At 46.2% G+C, this 22,426-nt stretch overlaps 1 protein-coding gene across 1 annotated transcript; it reads right to left on the reverse strand.

The window, feature by feature from the left end:
- Nucleotides 1–945: 945 nt before the first annotated feature.
- Nucleotides 946–20,754, reverse strand: grwd1 (glutamate-rich WD repeat containing 1; the record flags this gene model as incomplete). The annotated part of the gene is made up of 7 exons (XM_083634903.1): nucleotides 946–1,868; nucleotides 4,746–4,937; nucleotides 5,517–5,662; nucleotides 9,850–10,060; nucleotides 10,174–10,342; nucleotides 20,304–20,421; nucleotides 20,541–20,754. 7 exons carry the CDS (start codon nucleotides 20,752–20,754, stop codon nucleotides 1,560–1,562), a joined length of 1,359 nt encoding a protein of 452 aa, XP_083491029.1. The 3' UTR covers nucleotides 946–1,559.
- Nucleotides 20,755–22,426: the final 1,672 nt, after the last annotated feature.

A 22,426-nucleotide genomic window follows, 5' to 3' on the forward strand; every position in this document is an offset into this window, starting at 1 on the left:
CTATTTTACCGACCCATTAGGTGGCGACAGTGCTCTCCAGATTAGAGAAAGTTGAGGAAAAAAAAGCAGAAAAAGCCCCGTGATCAAAGAGAAACCGATTCATGAGCCAGAGCGGCACAGATTGCTCTGGCTGCCTGGAGCCAACGTTAGCTGCGAACAGCAGTCAATCCGCTCCCACAAATGTCTCTGTCTCTGCTGTATAGCTTCTCCACACGATTAGCCGCCAGAAAATAAAACCAAAGCCAAACCATTCTCATGAGAATGGTTTGGCTTTCAGTGTCGCGCTGGGAGCCGGCGCACAAGGCTGAGTGCTCCGAAAATAGACTGGGTGCAGCGCACTTTGAAACGCGCAGCAGAAAGCCTATAATCGGACGCAGCTTCATCCCAGCTCACAACCGAAACCCCAGAAACGCAGACGAACGCGAGCCCCATCCAGACTCCCCCGACGAGCGGCCGCCATCTGAACGTGGATCCGTGAGGCAGCAGAGCCTGCCATAGCAGGAGGCAGAGACTCGCCTGACACACGCAGCAGCCAGCACAGCGAGTAGAGCCACCAGAGACACTCCCAGGAGGAGGAGTTTGGAGTTGAGGGGGGTGTGGGTGCTGTTTATTGAAGGAAATTACTGTTCAGATGTTTCAGGTCAGAAAATATTAGTTCCAGAGTCAGTGATTTGCTTGAAATGCTTCATTTCACAAAAGGCTCAATATCTCAGCTCCTAGATGGAAACGCCTTTTTTTGCTGTTTTTGACCCATCTTCTCCGGCTGATAACTAAAGAACGGAAAATGATATCAATAAACTTTTTTTTGCTGCTGATACAATAGAGTCTCATCGTTCTTTGTGCGTGTTCGGTGTTTACATACGGTAGTAATATCACACAATATTCTGTGGGCCTCGAGAAATCACTGAAAACGCTCTGAAACTCTGGCACTGGGAGCGTCCGTTCTCCAAAAGTGGCTGGCACTCAATGAGTTAATGTTAATGCACCAAAAAAATAAAAATAAAATAAAGATTGTTCACAAGTCTCAAACCTCAAGTCCAAGTCAAGTCTCAAGTCTTTGAGGACGAGTCTCAAGACACTGTGAGTGGGACTTAAGTGCGACTCAAGTCCAAGTCCCAAGTCCAAGTCCCCATCTCTGCTGTGAGGCCATTTACACCTGGCACTAACATGCATTTTCTGTGATCAGATTGCAATCAGATAGTGCTTGACCACTTGAAAGTACAGGTGTAAAAGCCCCCAAGACACATTGAAGACAGATTGCAATCTGATCGGCCAAACCACCTCCGGAGGTGGTCAGGGACGCATTGTGAACACATTGAACACAAGTGTAAATGCAATGTGTCCTCTCAATCTGCATACAGCAACTGTATCTAGTCAGATTGCAATCAGATCACCCAAAACGCACGTTAACGCCAGGTGTAAATGAAATCAGGCTAATGTGGTCAAGCACTATCCGATTGCAATCTGATCACAGAAAACACATGTTAGTGCCAGGCGTAAATGGCCTCTGTGTGTTCCAACTTAAGCACGCCTTGAGTCCAAGTCCCCATCTCTGCTCTCTACACAGATATTGTCCTGAACAAGTTGAATCCTGACAGAGCAGTGGAGATCATCACACCAGGTACCTGTGGGTGCCAGTGGATCTCCTTCACCTCTGACTGTCCCTGGTGCAGGAACAGCAGCTGGGGAGGCAGGTCCTTCAGCCCCTCCGCCCTCGCACCCACATCACATGACTCCACCGAGAGATCCCATTGGCTGACGACGTCGTCTGCTCCTGCGGCGGCAAACACGCTGGAGTCCACGGGGTTCCACTCCACAGAGGTGACGGGAGCGCTGTGCTGCTTGAAGTTGGCCACCGGCCGCCCGGACTAGAGGGACGGGTCAAATGAGAGCGCTCAAGAGGTGACAGAAATCCTTCACATACAGCAGCTGGGCAGTTTTCTGTCACACTGCCTTGCAGCATGATGCAACATGGGTTCCAGTGACGGAATGTCAGCCATCTCGGGTCCCCAATTCAAAACAAAACTTTTTATTACCCGTTTAAGTGTTTGGGAGGACTGTTCAAACCATGCCCTCTTTGCACTCTTAATTACTCTTTCATACTTTGTACTAGGGGCGGGCGATATGACAATCTTAGATCGTTAACGATTACAATGGCTCCACGATCTGCCTTTCCAGACAGATCGTTAGAATCGCGCTACATGCAGTCAGTGCACATTCTATCAGTTGCATTTCTATGTCTGAAAGACGACTCCAAAGTCCCCCCCCCCTTCACAACACAGAGGAGGAGTTGGTTTGACTTGTCATGTGAACACAGAGTCTGTGTGTGTCTAGCCCTTTTCCCACATGCGTACCGGAAAATTACCTGCAAGTCAATATCGGACATTTCCCTGAATTTCCCTTCACACCTTAGCGCGCGCATATGGGAATCTAGTCGTCAAATAGCCGGTATGTTGGGGGGCGGGGGGAGCTTATTTGGGGGGTCGGCAAAACTTCACTCAGTCCTCCGTACTTATTCGCAGCAGCCTGACACAGGACAGACGCAGCGAGAATGGCAGAGGCTTGCAAGGCAAGCTGCCCAACGCTTGTAGCCTATGTATGTAGAGAAAGCAAATGCACTAAGCGAAATGTGGAAGTAGTTTGCTTTGTGTGCGCGAATGATTAGATGATGCACTTTGAAGAAGTTGGGATCCGTGTCTGAGAGAAATAGTTGCTGGTTCGATGTTTATCCGTTCACCTGCGTCGCGTTGAAGCACTTTTTACAGACTGGCTTCGTTTGATGTGTCCGGGGTTGCCTTCGGAAATCAGCAAGCTGACATACTGCTCTTATTAGGCTATCACAAGATCATTTCGCCAGTTTGCTTTAATGTGCGCGAATGATTAGATTATGCCCGCTGGAACATTAAGCAACGTGTGTAGGCTACACTTCGCCCATGATTGAAGGACCGCTGTCGCGGAAAATGACTGGACCCGTTTCCACTTGCGTCCCCTTAAGAGCATACCGCTCTTCTGACTGGCTCGAAACTGGTGAAATGTCGGGGACGACGGGGTCGCGCTTATACCGGCACGGCGCCTTTCCCACATGCAGGCATTACACCACGTTCCGGTCATTTTGCGGTACAAAGCGCATGTGGGAAAAGGGCTTAAGTGTGTGTGTCTGTGTCACAGCCGTCAGCGGCCAACGTCGCGTTGCCTCCACAGTTCAGACTTCATGTTTCGGTCACGCTGCCTGCTTGGTACTGTAGCTCACGACAGAGAGAGACGCGCTGCTCGGTGATAGCAGTTGCCTCGCTGTATGTGGTCAGATTGAAACAGTCCAGTGATTGGAGTTGCAGACAGCAATAACGTTACCTTGACGAGCAGCAGCGCCCTTGATGTTTGCCTCATTGGCTCGTTAATGCCGCAGCCTCTCTCATGTTGAAAATATTTAATCTTTTTGCGGCAACACAACCTGCATTTTGCTTGGCCAGGGCGGTCTGTTGCAGTTGCCCATGACATGATGTAGCCAGCCTATTTCTCCATTAACCAAGCGGCTAGTCTGCCTTCCTCCCTCACCGAGTTTATGGAAAGTGTCTCAGGCCACCACCAAACTAGTTTTCAGGTAATGTCGTTATTGAGCGCGTGCCTGCTTGTGTTAACGTTATTATTTCTTAGTGTTTCCCAAACTATGGGTCGGGACCCAATTTGGGTCGCGGACCCGTGGGGGGTGGGTCCCCAACTGGTCGTCATGGTAACTCATGTATCTTTTGGGTCCCAAGATGAAAAAGTTTGGGAACCCCAAACATGAATTATTGTAAACTCAGCATAAAAAATGAATTACATGAAAATATTTATGAAACCAATTTTAAATTTCCATGACTTTTCCCAAACTTTTTCTATAACTTTTCCAGGGCCTGGGAATTGTATTTTAAATTGGACTTTTCCAGGTTTTTCATGACCGTACGAACCCTGAAATTAGTTTGGATGTACTTGTACTGTTCAGTAACTTGTAAAATAGTCTTAAAAAGCAAGATGAAAAAGAATCGTGATAAGATCGTGGATCGTGATCCTGCCTGAAAAAATCGTGATATGATATTTTTGCCATATCACCCACCCCTACTTTGTACTACAAACTCCATTCAACTTTTAAACGGGTCACCACTTATAGTACTTTCACTATAGTGCTTTCACTTTAATTCAGCTTTTGATATTGTACTTTTTGAGAAATCACAGTTTAAGTTTTATACTTTTTTTTCCCAACCTTCCTAATGGGAGTCTATGGAGCCGGCTTAAGAGTGCATGATGTTGTGTTTTGAATTCGGGACTCAAGATGACAAGATGGAACCCATGTGACATCATGCTGCAAGCCATCTATAGTAATAATCCTAAAATCAGCACTGCAGGAAAACATGCGCTGCCTCTTTTCCCACAAGCAGCTGCCAGGGTCTAAGAGTATTCTCATGTTTGGTGAAAAAATAAACATTGCTGTTTTGGCAGGGAGGCAACATAACTGCAGTAATCAGACTATTGAGCAACAGGCACAAGATAGAATACAGATGATTAAAGTAAGCGGTTAAGAAGCTCAGGAGCTGTGCACATTTCTTATAGCACTGATGGTGAAATACTGTGGAAGGTTATGACGACACACCAATGCAGCAGGTAGACCTTTACTCCAAGTGTCACACAGCAAACATGTAATAACTCATGATTAAAAAGTAAGCTGATATAGTGGCTGTATGGCTATGAAGGCATTGATTTGGTTTTACCTGAAACTGCCGAAGGTCCCAAACTTTCAGGAGGCCATCGTCCCCTCCAGACAGGATGAATGGTTCACTCCTGTTCCAGCTGATGACGTTGACATCGGACGTGTGCGCTTCGTTAGCTGACAGCATGGAATTAGGCGGGGACCGAATATCCCAGATACGGATCGACTGATCCACTGAACAGGAAGCAAAAACCTGGGGCAAAGGAGAGTGTACTAAATATGAGATACTAGATTAAATATTTACACAACAAAGTCTTTATGGTCCTCCTGAACAATGAACTTCACCTTATTACCACTTGTAAAAAAAAACATTTTCTCTTTTATTAGGTGCATGGGAGGGAGGAGCATCTGTTAAGAGCTCTTTTGTGTTTGTAGCAAATACAGTGTGCGCTCTAGGGGTTGGAATCGCAGAGTAACTCATGATACAATACTATCACAATACTTGGCCCTCGATAACGATGGTATCACGATACCACGTGATAATCTATACATTGCAGGATATTTCATCAGGATATTTGTAAGTGAAGAGGAAAAAATACCCCTAAAAAAGGTAAAAAGCAGGAATTAACAAAGTACATACTGCGTTATTGCAGCGTTTATTTTTTCGGACCAGGTCCGAAAAAATAAACGCCGCAATAACGCTCAGCGAAACTTCGCCGTTGGTATGCACGGTTGCATTGACTGATATAGGTTTCGGAAAATATTATTGACGTGCAAATTAATCACACAAAAACACTCCCGATGTGTAAGGACCTTTAGTGTACAAACATACTGTAGCTTCAGTAGGAGACCACTGCAGATCCTCCACGGACTTGCTGTGGGAGCTGAAAGGCCGCTGGTCGATTTGCCATGAGGTCCCTCCCTCTCGTGGCTCCCACACATGGATGTTCTTTTTGCAGTCACCACTGACTAGACGACCTATTAAGAGATTAGAGGCATAACACTTTAGGGTGGATTCATACCTGTCTCATTCGGAGTAGGTGTTCCGAAACAGGGAGTGTTTTCCCCCTTGGTCGTTTAGGCATGTGTGAACACAGCAATCGCACTCAGATGCGATTGCATCTCGGTCCGCTTCCAAACGAACTCTGGAGCGGTTTGTGGTGAGAACGTGATCTGACACAACTGCAGGAAACACTGTGCATTTTTGGATAAACCAGCTCCGCTGCGCTGTGCATAATGGCCTGAGAATGGCAATTTTTATCGGTTAAAAAGATCTTCATTCTTCAGATCCTGTTTTGGCGACTCATGAACGCTAGCGTTTGCATGGATAAACTTTGATTGCAATAAATGATTGCAATCATTAGCAGTTTGGACTCAACCAACTTACAGCTGAGGCCCATACCACGAATGGAGGATAAACAGATCCAGGATCTGTCCCTTGATCTGGTTTGGCTTAACCAGATCAAAGCAATTAAGCTAATCGGTACCATGAGAGAGGTTATCAGCTGGGTCTGTCAATTTAGGATTTCCTTATCTAGCTCTGAGCTCGTGCACCTGAAAATGCTTGTGAACAGGAGCTTGTGCCCACGAAAGAGGCGTGGTTTATAACAACTAGCCAATCACAATGCAATATGGACAGCTCCGGATTTTACAGCATCAGACACGCCACGCCTATTTCCTCATTCATTGAAAGCACACATCAAAGTGTATTAATTAACAGAGCTTTACTGCATGTCAGAATCAAAGTCTGCATTGGATATGAGTCTGTTACTGAAGGACTGTCTAAAGTTATCGCTTTTATTCACATCAGTCCTTTGATTTCTGCTGCTATTTCTGCCTAGTACCTACAGCAGATTAATATACTCAATAAAACCTGCATGTGTTTTTTGCGAGTAGAAGTGTAAACTAAAAGTCTAAATTTCCAAAATCTGTAGGCCTATTTAGATCATAGATTTAATGTTAGAAATATAGGCTCTGAATCAACACGGGGGCGTAGTTTTCGTTTAATTAAAAAATAGCCTATAAAAATAGCAGCCCCATTGCACACAGGACAGTGTGCGCTTAGTGCGCTTTGAATGACGTTTATGGTAACGTTTTTATGCAGGTGATTTAGTGATATTTCTCCACGCAGCGTTCAGCTGCAATCGGCAGGTTCAAACGTGCTTGGGAGCAAATAAAAATGAATACTTCACGCTGGAGGAACAAACCATAATCTTAAGGAAATATGAAGAATTCAAAGATGTAATAAAAACCAAATGCAACACTGCTGCACATATTAACAGAAAGGAGGGCTGGCAAAATGCGCAATGTCTCAATGCGCAAGTTATTCAGCTTGCTTGATTTCGCTACCGAAGTTCAGCATCTCCGTAGCGCACACGGTGCGCTTTGGAGACGTATGATTAAATGGGTCTTGGCGGTCGCAAAAGACTCTTCTCTCCTTTTTCAGGAAGCTCATTGGTTTGTGGGCGGTGCCTTTTAAGGTTTAATCTTATCTTTGCAACTTAACCTGCTCTGGACCAGGTTAACTGTGAAGCATAAGTTGCTATGGAAATATATCTCGGTAAGGTTAACTCGGTTAACTAGCGTCGTAGCACGGCAAAACCCAGGGTTAAACCTGAAATTACCTCGCTAAACCACTAATCTTGTTTCGTGGTATAGGCCTCTGGTCTCCCATATGGTAAATGAAAACAAGTTGTGGTCATGGGATGGGAGCCAGCCTTCTTCTGTGATACAATCAGACTGATTGCAGTGTCTTCCTCGATATGTCCATAGGCTATTATTAAATTATTTATTAATATTTTATTCCTGAGGTGTTCATATGCGTAATCCTCTGAATTCTCCGTGATAGTAATAGCAGATGTTTAATATACTGTATATAAATAAATAAATAACCCCCCTCCCTCTCTCCCCTCGCACACCTGACGTAGCCTACAATGTAGGCATACCCAACGCACACACATACAATTTTATAAAATTTCTGGTAATTATTTTTTCCCATCCCAGGAGGCTGGCTATTCGTGGAGTCTTCTGGCCAATCCAGGAGGTTTGGCCATCCAATTTGGACCGTTTGATTTGTGGCTGTGTGAACACAAACGAACCAAGGCACAAATGCAACATTTGTATTAATTAAGCTCCTGAATCAGAACAAAGCAAACGAGCTGCAGGTGTGAAAACGCCGGCTACACGAGCTCGATTCCTAGGCTCGCTCGCCCGCCCTGCAGCTCGCATACGCCGCCCACCCTGCAGTTCGACCGCTGTGTGGGCTCACTTGCTCACTCGCCCGCCCTGCAGATGATGTCACAACTTCGCGTCACTGATGAGTGATGACATCACCACTTCTCTTATGACATCACTGATGATGTCACAATGCCTATGACAGCATCAGTGATGTCACAATGCACAATTGCTCAAGTGACATCACTGATTACATCACTTCTGGGACTTTATGACATCACTGATGACATCATCAGTGATGTCACAATGCCGGGACTTTATGACATCATCAGTGATGTCACAATGCCGGGACTTTATGACATCACTGATGACATCATCAGTGGGACTAATTTGGTAATTAGGGCAATCACCGAATTAAAAAATCTGCTCCGTCAGGTCACCCAAACAGGTGCTCTTTACACCCCCTGAAAGTTTCAGCCCGAGCGCATGTAAAACGGCATAGCTGTGGCCGGCACAAGAATTGAAACAGAGACATTGCCCACTTGCTCCCTTTTATAATAGGAAGGATGAGCCATCTACATGCTTAAAGGAACACTCCGCCCATTTTCAACCAGCTTTGTATCATAGAGAGGTCCAGGAACGAGTCCGCAAATCATCGATGCTAACAGCCCTGGTTCTTCACAGTTTTCGCCTATGGGAGTTTTGAATGGGTTTCTGGCGCGATGCTTCTAATAATCTCTCTGGGCAACGCTGGCTTAATCAAACGCGAACCAGTGTTTAGTAACATCATCTTCACACATGAAGACCACTTTTATGAGTTTTGAAGCTTTTATGTGCCGTTAAAAGGGTGGCTAGCTAGCAAACGGCTAAATGAGACTACAATGTCGACGCGGATATTATACGTCATCACGAGTGAACGCGGAAATTCTTTCTCTCGCGCCTTCGCGTGGACGCCTATGCGACACTGTGTGTAGTTCTGGATTAGCTTAGCACGAGCTTTTTACTTCTAGGGCTCGCATTTACGCTACAAAACTCATGAAAGTGGTCCTCATGTGTGAAGATTATCCCGCTGAACCTTGGTTCGCGTTTGATTAAACTTGCGTTGTCCACAGACCTTATTTGAAGCATCGCGCCGAAAACCCATTCAAAAATCCCATAGACAGAAACAGTGAAGAACCAGGAAGTTCGGGACTTCCGCATTCAGCCTACAAAAATACGTCATCCCTGGAGCTCTCTATTAGAACATCAGTAGTATATCAGAAAACTGTAAACGGTTTTGAAGTCTGTCATTTAATTTGACAGTTATTGAGTGTTAAAGTGTGGTCCACACTAACTCAAATTAATAACTCATTAACTCAAATCAACTCTCAATAACTGTCAAATTAAATGACAGACTTCAAAACCATTTACAGTTTTCTGATATACTACTGATGTTCTAATGATACAAAGCTGGTTGAAAATGGGCAGAGTGTTCCTTTAAGGCTAATTCTGCTCAATTTAAGCTTTAAATATCATTTATCAGTCATGTAACAGTTGACACCTGTCGGGGGGAACAAGGGCGTGCACGTGCCATTTTAACAATGGGCTTATGAAATGACTTTTCAAATGATTTTTTTCATCATTTTGGAAATAAATTGTAAATCCCAAATCTTTGCAAGTACCCCCTGCAAGCTGCCCCCCCCTAGGGGTACACGTACCCCCTGGTTGGGAATCACTGGGTTAGGCTACCATAATATAAAGCTCACTTTGATGCTGGGTTTCAGACAAACACTACGAATTGAAAAGTCCCTTTCCCACGCACTGTCAGTGCAGCTGCTCTAGGCCATGCATCAGTGTGACAAAATGAAGAATTTCATTTGAGTGGTTTGGATTGATTACTGGAAAAACTGACTCACTGCTTTTGGAATTATAGAATAAACCAACTTTGAACGTCTCAGGAGATTGTCTTAATCCACCCTGCAAATTTCAATGTAGTTAAAAGACTCACTTACCAGGTACTTTAGGTGACCAATCAATTGCAAAGCCTTCCGTCATGTGGCCCGAGAAACTGAAGAGGGCTGTGGCTTCCTTGTTTTTCTGGATGAAAGCCGTCATGGCGGCAGAACTGTGGACGGCCTCCATCTGAAGTCGGAGATCAAATATTTCTACCTGTCCCTTCTCTGACCAGACAGCAGCCAATGATTGCTCTCCGCGATGGGTCACCTGAAAGTAAAGAAGAAAAAACAGAAAAGAGTCCATAATTTAGAAAGGTAGGGAAAATAATATAGCTTTTTCAAGCTGGTTTTGATATTCATGGGAAGGTACACACAACATACTCTGACTCTGTTGATTCCTCCATAGTGAGGCATCATGGCCAGTTCCATCTGTGGCTTCTTATCTTCATCCTCCTCATCTTCATCACTCTCTCCTTCACTGCTCTCATCTCCCTCTTTCTCCTTCTCTTTCTCTGTTCCATGAAGGTTGTGCATGCGCATGACAAGAAGTCTGAGAGAAGGGGGAGGGGGGAATGCATAAGAGGACATACAGTTACACCTCTCCGATTCTATTATTTCAGAATGGTGAATCACATTGAGATTTTATTACAAAGTTTGCAGAGGATAGTTAGGAGTTGTAGGAGTCATTGCAGAGTATCATTGTATGCATAACTAAATTATTACTATTATTATTATTATTATTATTATTATTGCCATGTAATACAAATAACCTGGAAGTAATGAAGTGCAGAGTTTTAGAAAAAGAGAGAAAAAATAAAAACATACATACAAGTAAGTAACCAGTAACTGATTGAAAGGAAGCTTCCCACCCCTTCGCATACTATGTGGATGTGCGTTTCAAAAGATATTGAACTGCGCCACAAATTCAAGCCACATGCAGTCAGTGTGGTTTACGCCTCAACCCTCACACTTCCAAAACAATTTGCTGTTTATTTTACATGCTTAGTCATGTCCAGCCCTGGCCTCCACCACTGGCACCTTCTGCAATTAACTCATTGAGTGCCAGCCACTTTTGGAGAACGGACGCTCCCAGTGCCAGAGTTTCAGAGCGTTTTCAGTGATTTCTCGAGGCCCACAGAATATTGTGTGATATTACTATGTAAACACCGAACACGCACAAAGAACGATGAGACTCTCTTCTATCATCTGCAAAAGAAAGTTTATTGATACCATTTTCCGTTCTTTAGTTATGAGCCGGAGAAGATAGGTTGTTTTGAGCAAAAAGACACGTTTCAATTTAGAATCTGAGATATTCAGCCTTTTGTGAAAGGAAGCATTTCAAGCACATCATTGACTCTGAAGCTAATATTTTCTGATGTAATGACACCTCAAAAATAATTTCCTTCAATAAAAGAGTGAAAACAAAGGAATTTTGTTTGGCCAAATAATATTTTTTAGCTGCAACCAGCAGCGCTGGCCCCTGCGTGCGCAGACCCTACACCTTCTTGCTGGTCTTGATTTACTGCTGGTGGGCATCAGATAGCCTATTCTAGCTTGTTTGCCTGTCTCTGTGCATCGAGCCTGCTGCTGTGTGGGTCTGTGTTTACTGTCAATGGTTGTATGCTGTAGTGCCCTGCGTGCCCCACCCCCCTCCTCCTCCGTGGGAGTGTCTCTGGGGCTCTGCTGCGAGTGCGTTTGCTCTGCGTTTGCTCTGCACTGAAAAGTGCGCTGCACCCCGCTTTTTCACAGCCTGTCGCCGGCTCCCAGCTGAGAATAATGTAACTTTTCAGAAAGACGCTGGTGTCGGCAACTAAATCATATGGAGGGGCTATCGCAGCGGACACGGAGGGGCTCAATTGTGGCAGCAGATGACTGCTGTTCACAGACACAGCTAACGTTATGCTTCATGCATATCGATGCGATTTCCGTTTCCCCATTACTTCTTCTCTCTTTTTTCCTCGCCTTTCTCTAATCTGGAGAGCACTGTCGCCACCTAATGGGTCCCTAAAATAGCTTTTACACATTCAACAGCCACCATACTTTCACAGGAGATGGATCTGGCTTTGATCCACGTCCCACCGTCAAAAAACGCAATTGACGAACATACTCGTCCTTGGCACTCAATGAGGAGCCATGCTGTTTAACAGCAGATGTGCTGGAGGAAAGCTGTTCGAGTTTGAAACCCGCCTTCACAGTTCTGCAGTTCAGGCATTTAGCTGACACTGCAATTCAGAGGAGGCAAGACAGCTTTATTTGTGTAGCACATTTGAAGTATATATCAAGCTTTAATAATAAATAATAATAATACATTTTATTTGTAGTGCACTTTTCATTCACAAAGAATCTCAGAGTGCTACAGAGTTAAAAGTGGTTAAAAGCATAACAAGCAGACAATACAAATGACAAAAGTGAACATAAGTGAACATAAGAAAGCCTTCCTAAATAAAAAGGTTTTTAGGCCTGTCTTGAAGGAGGTCTGTGGTGTGCTTAGGTGATTAGGGAGGCTGTTCCACAGGCGTGGCGCTGCTAAGCAAAAGGCACGGTTGGCGATGGTGTGGAGCTTGGTGCTGGGGACCTGGAGGAGCAGGCTGTTAGCAGACCTGAGGGAGGAGCTTGGTGCTGGGGACCTGGAGGAGCAGGCTGTTGGCAGACCAGAGGGAGGAGCTTGGTGCTGGGGACCTGGAGGAGCAGGCTGTTAGCAGACCAGAGGGAGGAGCTTGGTGCTGGGGACCTGGAGGAGCAGGCTGTTAGCAGACCAGAGGGAGGAGCTTGGTGCTGGGGACCTGGAGGAGCAGGCTGTTAGCAGACCAGAGGGAGGAGCTTGGTGCTGGGGACCTGGAGGAGCAGGCTGTTGGCAGACCAGAGGGAGGAGCTTGGTGTTGGGGACCTGGAGGAGCAGGCTGTTGGCAGACCAGAGGGAGGAGCTTGGTGCTGGGGACCTGGAGGAGCAGGCTGTTAGCAGACCAGAGGGAGGAGTTTGGTGCTGGGGACCTGGAGGAGCAGGCTGTTAGCAGACCTGAGGGAGGAGCTTGGTGCTGGGGACCTGGAGGAGCAGGCTGTTAGCAGACCAGAGGGAGGAGCTTGGTGCTGGGGACCTGGAGGAGCAGGCTGTTAGCAGACCTGAGGGAGGAGTTTGGTGCTGGGGACCTGGAGGAGCAGGCTGTTAGCAGACCTGAGGGAGGAGCTTGGTGCTGGGGACGTGGAGGAGCAGGCTGTTAGCAGACCTGAGGGAGGAGCTTGGTGCTGGGGACCTGGAGGAGCAGGCTGTTGGCAGACCTGAGGGAGGAGTTTGGTGCTGGGGACCTGGAGGAGCAGGCTGTTGGCAGACCTGAGGGAGGAGCTTGGTGCTGGGGACCTGGAGGAGCAGGCTGTTGGTGCTGGGGACCTGGAGGAGCAGGCTGTTAGCAGACCAGAGGGAGGAGTTTGGTGCTGGGGACCTGGAGGAGCAGGCTGTTAGCAGACCTGAGGGAGGAGCTTGGTGCTGGGGACCTGGAGGAGCAGGCTGTTAGCAGACCAGAGGGAGGAGCTTGGTGCTGGGGACCTGGAGGAGCAGACTGTTAGCAGACCTGAGGGAGGAGTTTGGTGCTGGGGACCTGGAGGAGCAGGCTGTTAGCAGACCTGAGGGAGGAGCTTGGTGCTGGGGACCTGGAGGAGCAGGCTGTTAGCAGACCTGAGGGAGGAGCTTGGTGCTGTAATGTAAATAATAACCATTATTTTAAATTCCTTTGCTGTATGGCAGGAAGCTCACAATGTCATTGGTCTAAATACTTTATTGCTTCGTAACACTCCCCTATGGGACAACCCCAGTATTCCTTCCCCAGTCGCAGATGGGACATTAAAAAACTGGGTCAACAAAGGCATTAAAACAGTCGGAGACCATCAAGATAACCACCAACTTTCAGCAGTTAATTGAAAATTTTAATTTACCAAATCATAATCTATTTAAGTACTTTCAGATTAGAGACTGGGTCCGTAATAGCTACGCAGATTTCCCACAAATTCCACCAGGCTCCCCCCTTGATAACCATTTGCTTAGTGTTGCCTTGCACACTACTAGGGGTCTGACATCCTCTATCTATACTATTCTAAACAGCGACTTGCCAATCTATAATAGGATTGATAACAAAATTAAATGGGAATCGGATCTTGAATGCACGTATGATGAAATTGACTGGCACGCCCTCCTTGAAATGTCTCAGACTGTTTTAATCTCAACTAAACACAGACAGTTACAGTTTAATATATTTAACAGAACCTATTACACTCCACACAGACTCCACTACCATAATTCCTCTCCCAACTGCCAACGATGTAAAACCTGTGATGGGGATTTACTCCATATGCTTTGGAATTGCTCTCATTTAGAAGATTTTTGGAAATATATTGTTGAAACAACTTCCGGGGCCGGTTGCACCAAGTGGTCTTAACTATGCCTGGTCGTAACTCCTACGTCGGTCTTAGTTAAGACCAGTCTTTAGAGTGGATTTACGCCTGTTGCACCAACACGGCTTACGTCTGGTCTTAACTATGCTGGTCGTAGCAATGCGCGTTCATGTGAATTGTCGGGGAATGCCCTCTGATTGGCCCACAAATGTGCCTCGCGCCGTCACCCACTACTGTATGTGCGTCACTACACCCTCCCTCCTCCCACCCCCCTCCTCCTGTAGAAGCCCCTGGGGAAACTGGCGGCGGCGATTAGTGTCAGGCAGTCTGAATGAAATTGAATGTAACGTTCCCAATTCTATGTATTAAATTCAAAAACAATTAACGGCAACATTTGGGAAGGCTAAAGGCCGTTTCACACCGGTCCGGATTTTCGCGCGAATATTCGGCACGGAGATTTGCAACAAAATGTTTTAATGAGTTGCAATTGAACCTTGCACACCGAGGCGGAACATTCGTGCGGGGGTTTATTTTTCCGCACGGACTTTGACTTCGGCGGATTTTCGGATGCGGCAAGATACGTTTGACCAATGAAATCCTTTATTTACAACTGACGTCACATTGTAGTATGGAGCTGCGCTGCTGTTTGGCATGGTGATGATTCAATTTGTGTTCATAGCCTACTGTAACGTTACAGGCTATCTGCCTTCCTAGCGTGAACGTCCCCCCCAGTTTCGTCGTTTGTTTACAAACACTGATCCCTCGTATAGTGATTTCTTTTTAAAGCAAAATACGGTAAACAAAATAAATTACATGAAAATGCTCACCTCAAACACACTGCCAGTCGATAGGTTTGCGGTAGTTTGTGTGTTTCCTCATTATGTGAGGGGCTATCATCCCCAACAGAGCCTCAAATTGCTCAACTCCCATTCTGAAATACTGCCTGAAGCGACTGTGATACCGGCGCAGCTCCTGGACCAGCTGATGAAACTCGCCATGTTCTGTGCGCCTCTCTAAAATTGGGTGAACCCAGAACCTTCTTTTCCTCTTTCTCGTTTGTTTTCTCAGCAAAATGAGGAGCAGGTCATCATCACTGCTACTACTACTGCTTGACTCCATCGTGGTCTCTGCTCACTGTTTTTCCGCAGACGGAAAATTAACGTGGGAATGCGAATAATTCGCACCCGCACCTGTGTGTATAGTTTGCAATGTGGAAAATCCGCACAAAATATCGCATCGCATTTCGCAACGCATTCCGCACCGCACCAGTGAGAAACGGCCTTAAGCCACACAACTAGTTAGTTATAATCTTAACATCGTGCTTCAAAGACGGAGAACTGGCTGTGTTACGACGATGACGGTCAAAAAGGTCTCCGCGGAGATCTCTGTTACAGGCAGGCTCTACGCCTCCTCCTTACCAGGCGTAGGAGTAACGCCTGGGTGTAGTGAAAATAAGGCTTAAGCTGTCTTGGTGCAACCGGCGTAGCTGTTAGGTCGTAAAGTTACAACCAACTTAGCTTAAGACCAGTGTAAGACCAGTTGGTGCAACCGGCCCCAGATGTGTTAGAAACCCAGGTTCCTTATGACCCTAGGATCTGGATTTTGGGAGACACTCGATCTCTGGATGTGAGCATCAATAATAAATACTTATATATATTATTATATTATTATTATACATATTACTTGCAGGTACAGCTGGCAAAAAGCGTATATTGCTAAATTGGAAATCTGAACTGCCTCCCTCTCAGAGACATTGGTTGAACGAATTAACATCATATAGTACTCCTGAGAAGATCCTGTACAGTGTGAGAAGGAAACCGGCAACTTATGAAAAGAGATGGGGCTCCTTTCTGGCCTCATTACCTTCATTACACCCTCTTGGATAGTTGACTGGTACTGGCTTCATAAGGTTCTAATATCACCTTCATTATGTCCACTCCACATACCTAATTTGTTTATTGGTTTTGATTTGATTGAATATTACCTCCTGTAGTTTACTTTACTTTTATTTTATATTTGAAAGAGAGCGAAATGTCTACCATACCGGGAGGGGGGAGGGCGGATACCCTCTGTTTTTCTTTGTTGTTGTTTTTTTCTGTCTGTTTTTCTGTTTGTATTGTTTTCTGTTATGTATGGGAATTGAAAAATTGCCATTCTTGGTTCAATAAAAATATCTTAAAAAAGAAAAAAGTTAGTGAGGCATACTATTCAAGTCAAATGCACTCACGTAGGGATAGACTGTAATGGCTCATTTCCACCATATTTTACAGCCCTGCACAGCTCGTCACCACCCGGCTCTACTTGTTTCAACCCGATGGACGTTTTGCTTCCACCGCTGGTCATCTGCCCCCGCCCACCCCCGCCCACACCTGGTCGTCATAGCGACCGCATATCTGCCCTCCGCCCATAACCGAAGTAGTAGTAGTATAACGTTAAAATTAAATCCATACACAGAACTTCTAAACTGTTTATGAAATACTGGTGCCTCTAAATGACCTACAGTGTACATGGGCAAATGTGACAATCGGCCAGGAGAATGGATATCACTTTGTTGTTAGTCAAACTCACATGCATGCGCTGCGCGAGGGACAGGGGTTGCGCTACAGAGTGAAGCCTCTACCCCGGCGGCCTCTCACCAGGCAAGACCACGGCTTCACCAAAGCCCCGCCTGCGGCCTAGCGGAGCCGACGCTGCACACAGCTGCAAAGGGCTTCCTGAGGAGCGGATTTTTTTCTCTCTCAAAACAATTGAAAACCACCATCATGTTAAGCTGAGTAAGGAGATCGCTTTTATTTCACCAGAGCCGAAGGCAGCAACACAAAAGACTGATGGAAATAACATAACAGAAGAAGGTAAGCCCCCTGCTCCACTAAACTGGTATGCAGCTTCAGTCAGTAGATTAAACACGATTCTGCCTGACCAATCAGTCGTCTGCAGTGTTTTCACGTCACCGTATGAACCCGGGTTCACAGTGCTGGAACCTCAACAGAGCAGGGACTAAAAGCAGCACGACTCAACCCCGACTCAACCCGGGCTGTCCACGTTTTTGATCGGTGGAATGAGACAAAAAAGCGAGACGAGCTGGGCGGGGCCGCGTTGATACCAGCGGTGGAAATGGGCCATTAGGTTACTTCGGGGGATGCTAACGGTAGTGATCTTGTTAGGTGTAACTTAATAAATAATCATAGTAATAACGATCAGTGGGTAATCACGGTTAGTCCTCCAGCCTCATTTGTAACAGTTGTGGTCTCGTCTCGGGATGCGTTTGCACCCGTTTGCCACCCACAGTCTGATCTGCTGGCCACTGATCAGCTCCACTTTAGCGATTGGGGTTAAGGGCCTTGCCCAAGGGCACCTCAGTGGTGGTAATGAGGGAGGGGCAAGTGCTGCCTGTCACTTTCCGCACCCAGATTTATCCTGCTGGTCCGGGGATTGAACAACCAATGACCTTTCGGTCACAATTTCGCTTCTCTAACCTTTAGGCCACCATTGCCGACTGTGCAATTTCCAAAGACTCGTAATTAAGGCTATACACTGTGCAGTCAGTCTGCACTAGGGCTGGGACAGATCAGAAAACCCACGGATCGGATCGCGTGACGGATTTTGAGCCACGGATCACGGATTTTTCGGATCAGCAAAAAAATATATATATCAGATTTTTTCTCTCAAAATTAGATTTTCGATTAGATTTTTTTAATACTATTATAATTCTCTAACCATTTGTTGCCCTGCACAGCTCAAAAAATATTTTTTTCTCATAAGTGACACAATGTATGCTTTTACTCTGAAGGCAGAACAACCCAACTTCCTGTTTTAGGTGGCACTATGCCTAACTTCGTGGCTGTTGCTTGCACCAGTCACATGACACGGGTACAGACCTACAGACCAGGTCAGTCTGGAAATATAACGTTGATGCTATGTTTAAGCTACTCAGTGGCCCCACGTGTTGTTTTGTTGTTATGTGTCCTAAGGCAACATTTCACGTCCGGTGATAATGTGTTTGTGAAACGTGTGCGCGTGTGTGTGTGTGTGTTGTGGCTCTCGTTATCTTGTACAGCGCGCAACACGCTGATCGCATTCCTGTGCTTTTTCAGAGGTGTTGAAATAAGTTTGTGTGACGCTGTCTTTAGTAGCCACTAGCCACAGCCTTCAGAGAGACTTTACAGCAGCGACAAGGGATGAGGAAGCTCACTTGTGCTTGCCATGATTATGCCTGGCTGTGTCTGGCTGCGCTGGGCGTTCTCATACACTAACGTTAAACGTTAAATTAAACGAAGGGGGGGGGGGGGTCCGCGGACCATTGACATTCCGAACCGCGTTCCGAACCGTGGGGGCTGATCCGTACGGGTCACGGATTATCCGTGATCTGTCCCAGCCCTAGTCTGCACAGAATTAAATGTATTGATGACAGGATAAACCAGCAGGAGAAGTTTAATACCATTAATTCAAAACCATTAATTCTTTGCAGATTTTCAACCGGCTTTGTATCATTACAATGTCGGTAATATATGCAGATGGGCAGCTTTTACCTTGTCTCCATGTTTTCCTTCGCCAAGAGCTCTGCAATTTATTCCAGGCACTTCCATATCAGAATGATGCAAAACGTGTCATTCTGGACATTCTGGACGAGGACGTGAACAGCTGTTCTGCTCGAGGGCGGCTGTTCCAACTACAGATTGTTTATTTTCATTTTTTCTGTATGCGCACATCATGATGTACACATCATCACACATGGCCCATGCCAGCTGACAGGGGGCAGAGTTTCTGCAGGCAGACGAAAATGGTTTTCTCAATGTAGAAAACATATAGAGAAGGTAAGCACTGTCCATCTGCTTATATTACCGAAATTATAATGATACAAAGCGGGTTTAAAATCAGCAAAGCCTTCCTCTAAGAATTGTGATGTAAATTCTAAGCAAGAAAATCAAGATTCTCATTTTATCCAGAATTTTGCAACCCCACTATAGTCAAGTGTTGTAATCCGCTGTGACAACTTTATCTTTGTTATTTCCATGTAAGAAAGACATGGTACTGAGACAGTGCACCTGGCCTGTCAGTGTTCAGCACTACTGCCAATTAGGGGTGGGGGAAAAAATCGATTCACCTAAGTATCGCGATTTTTAATGTCACGATTTTTTGGATCGATCTTTTATTCCAGAATCGATAATCGCAAATTTAAAAAAAAAAAAAAAAAAAAAAAAAAAAAATTTTTTTTTTTTTGGGTGCTTGCAGTCAGGCCACTCACTGAACAGCAGGCCAGGCGCCGCCTACTGGTTTACTAGTGGTTTTATTACTTTATTAGTTAGTCTGAAGTAATAATTACACTTCAGGGTTAAAGTGGGTGCATCTCATTGTAAAATTGGACCCAAATCTGGCTTCAAACGGCCCAAATTTCACGCGCGTTGGCCCATATCGGCCTGGCCTGCTTGGTATCTAATGCCCGGCCTGAATTATGATCCCAGTCCGCCCCTGTTTTTAACTATATCGCCCAGCCCTACTCATGATATATAATATACAGTCTCTAGTGTATGATTCAACTTTTCCCATGTTCTAATCTAGTGTAAAAAAGCAAACAAACTGAAAAAATAAAAGAAAAAAATAAACAAAAATCGCAATAAATCGTAATATCGAATCGCAATAATCGTAGAATCGCAATAATCGTGAATCGCAATATATATCGAATCGGCACCAAAGTATCGTGATAGTATCGAATCGGGAGATAAGTGAATCGGCACAGCCCTACTGCCAATAGACAGCGACAGCCTGTCGTCTGTGTGTCGCTGTGGTGCTGAACCATGCGCTGTCCTCAGTGCTGAAACATCTGAGTGCAACTGCAACCTGTTTGCATTTTTATTCTTCAGAACAAGCTTGTCTGACAAAGTGGCTCTGGATTCACTGTATGTTTTCTAAGACATTGGCTTGGTTCAATTTGTGTTTATATGGATAGGATATATCAGCTATTTTACAGTTGTGAATTGTAATGATTTTATCTGTTGAAGGGCCCCTTGCAAATGCTGTGCCCCCTCTGTGCTGAGATTCTAGCTCCGCCCCTGTATGGTGTAGCGCCCATTATTCTACCATCATCAGTAATTGAGTACCAGCAGTACTCCCCTGCCACTGAAGCTTACCTATTGCTGAGCGCGGTGTCAGCCTGTGTCCCTGCACACAGCACCATGGACAGGGGGAACTCCTCCCTTCTCTCTCCATTCCCATCTTTGATTATGTCGAAGCTCAAACACGGAGCACCTGGACAGACACAACACACGCGAGACAGCGATAAGTATTGGATGACAGCAGTAATAAACAGTAATTTCTATATAGACAGTGCTGCAGTGGGCTAGTTGCTAAAGTTCGGGTCGACTCGCCTGTTTGGCACTCGTGGTACATGCGGTAAGCCGACCGGTCCATCTCCAGCTCCTCTCCCGGCTGAAGCGGCTGCATCCCGGGCACGAACACTTTGCTCTCCCCGTCTCCACCCGTCCGCTCTTCGTCCATTTCCTCCTCGTCGCTGGCGGCTTCGTCCATCTCCTCCATCTCCCCTGTTTCCTCGGTAAACGTGTCTTCGCCGGGCGCAGACATCTTGGGAGAGGGCAGGCAGAGTTTGCTTACTTCCGCTATTCTCGGCACGTGGTTTAAACCTCCTCCACCCCCTCGCATGCTCCCCCCCCTACCCGTTTACGGGAATTCAGCTGGGCCCTGGTGTTTGGCTCATCCATTGCCAGTAAAGATTAGCATTTGCCATGGAAGTCACCACAAGTACAATGATTTCTAAACATGAATATTCATGAGAGGGTGGTATTGAAGAATCTAATGGGTCATTTTCTTCACTGGTGAAGTGAAAGAAAACGATGTAACCAATTCACTCATGATTGCACAATATGTAGGCTATCAAACTTCTCTGGGGGAACACAGTGAAATATATATTTTGTTTTCTTGTTTATTTATTTATATAATTATTTATTGTTTGTTTGGTACATGCAGACTGCTGAGCACAAGTATCCATTCAAAGTTATGAGTCATAACTTATGACTGATACTTGTGAAGCTCCTGATGTGATCTAATAATGTGTTGTTCAAGATTCAAGATTCAAGATTTTTATTGTCACTCCATGGTACAAGTATCACGTGTGAAATTCTTGTGCTGTGGACTCCGTTTACGACATAGTACAAATAGGCAACAAGCAATGAGCAATAGGCAATAAGAAATAGGCATCAATAAGCAATACTAAGCAGCAATACTAAGCAAGTTGTAAGGACTTGCCTTTACCACACAGCCGCCTGGCACTGACATTGGGGTCAGTAAACCTTGTAATGAGTGTGAGCACCTTGCAGTGTGCTTCAGACTGGTGGGCAGCCTGCCTGCATGTTGCAGCATGCTTCAGACTGGTGGGCAGCCTGCCTGCATGTTGCAGTGTGCTTCAGACTGGTGGGCAGCCTGCCTGCATGTTGCAGCATGCTTCAGACTGGTGGGCAGCTGGCCTGCATGTTGCAGCATGCTTCAGACTGGTGGGCAGCTGGCCTGCATGTTGCAGCATGCTTCAGACTGGTGGGCAGCCTGCCTGCATGTTGCAGCATGCTTCAGACTGGTGGGCAGCCTGCCTGCATGTTGCAGCGTGCTTCAGACTGGTGGGCAGCCTGCCTGCATGTTGCAGCATGCTTCAGACTGGTGGGCAGCCTGCCTGCATGTTGCAGCGTGCTTCAGACTGGTGGGCAGCCTGCCTGGATGTTGCAGCATGCTTCAGACTGGTGGGCAGCCTGCCTGCATGTTGCAGCGTGCTTCAGACTGGTGGGCAGCCTGCCTGCATGTTGCAGCGTGCTTCAGACTGGTGGGCAGCCTGCCTGCATGTTGCAGCGTGCTTCAGACTGGTGGGCAGCCTGCCTGCATGTTGCAGCATGCTTCAGACTGGTGGGCAGCCGGCCTGCATGTTGCAGCATGCTTCAGACTGGTGGGCAGCCGGCCTGCATGTTGCAGCATGCTTCAGACTGGTGGGCAGCCTGCCTGCATGTTGCAGTGTGCTTCAGACTGGTGGGCAGCCTGCCTGCATGTTGCAGTGTGCTTCAGACTGGTGGGCAGCCTGCCTGCATGTTGCAGCGTGCTTCAGACTGGTGGGCAGCCTGCCTGCATGTTGCAGTGTGCTTCAGACTGGTGGGCAGCCTGCCTGCATGTTGCAGTGTGCTTCAGACTGGTGGGCAGCCTGCCTGCATGTTGCAGCGTGCTTCAGACTGGTGGGCAGCCTGCCTGCATGTTGCAG

This window comes from Poromitra crassiceps (genome assembly GCF_964638095.1).
Source record: "Poromitra crassiceps genome assembly, chromosome: 1".
Lineage (NCBI taxonomy): Eukaryota > Metazoa > Chordata > Actinopteri > Beryciformes > Melamphaidae > Poromitra > Poromitra crassiceps.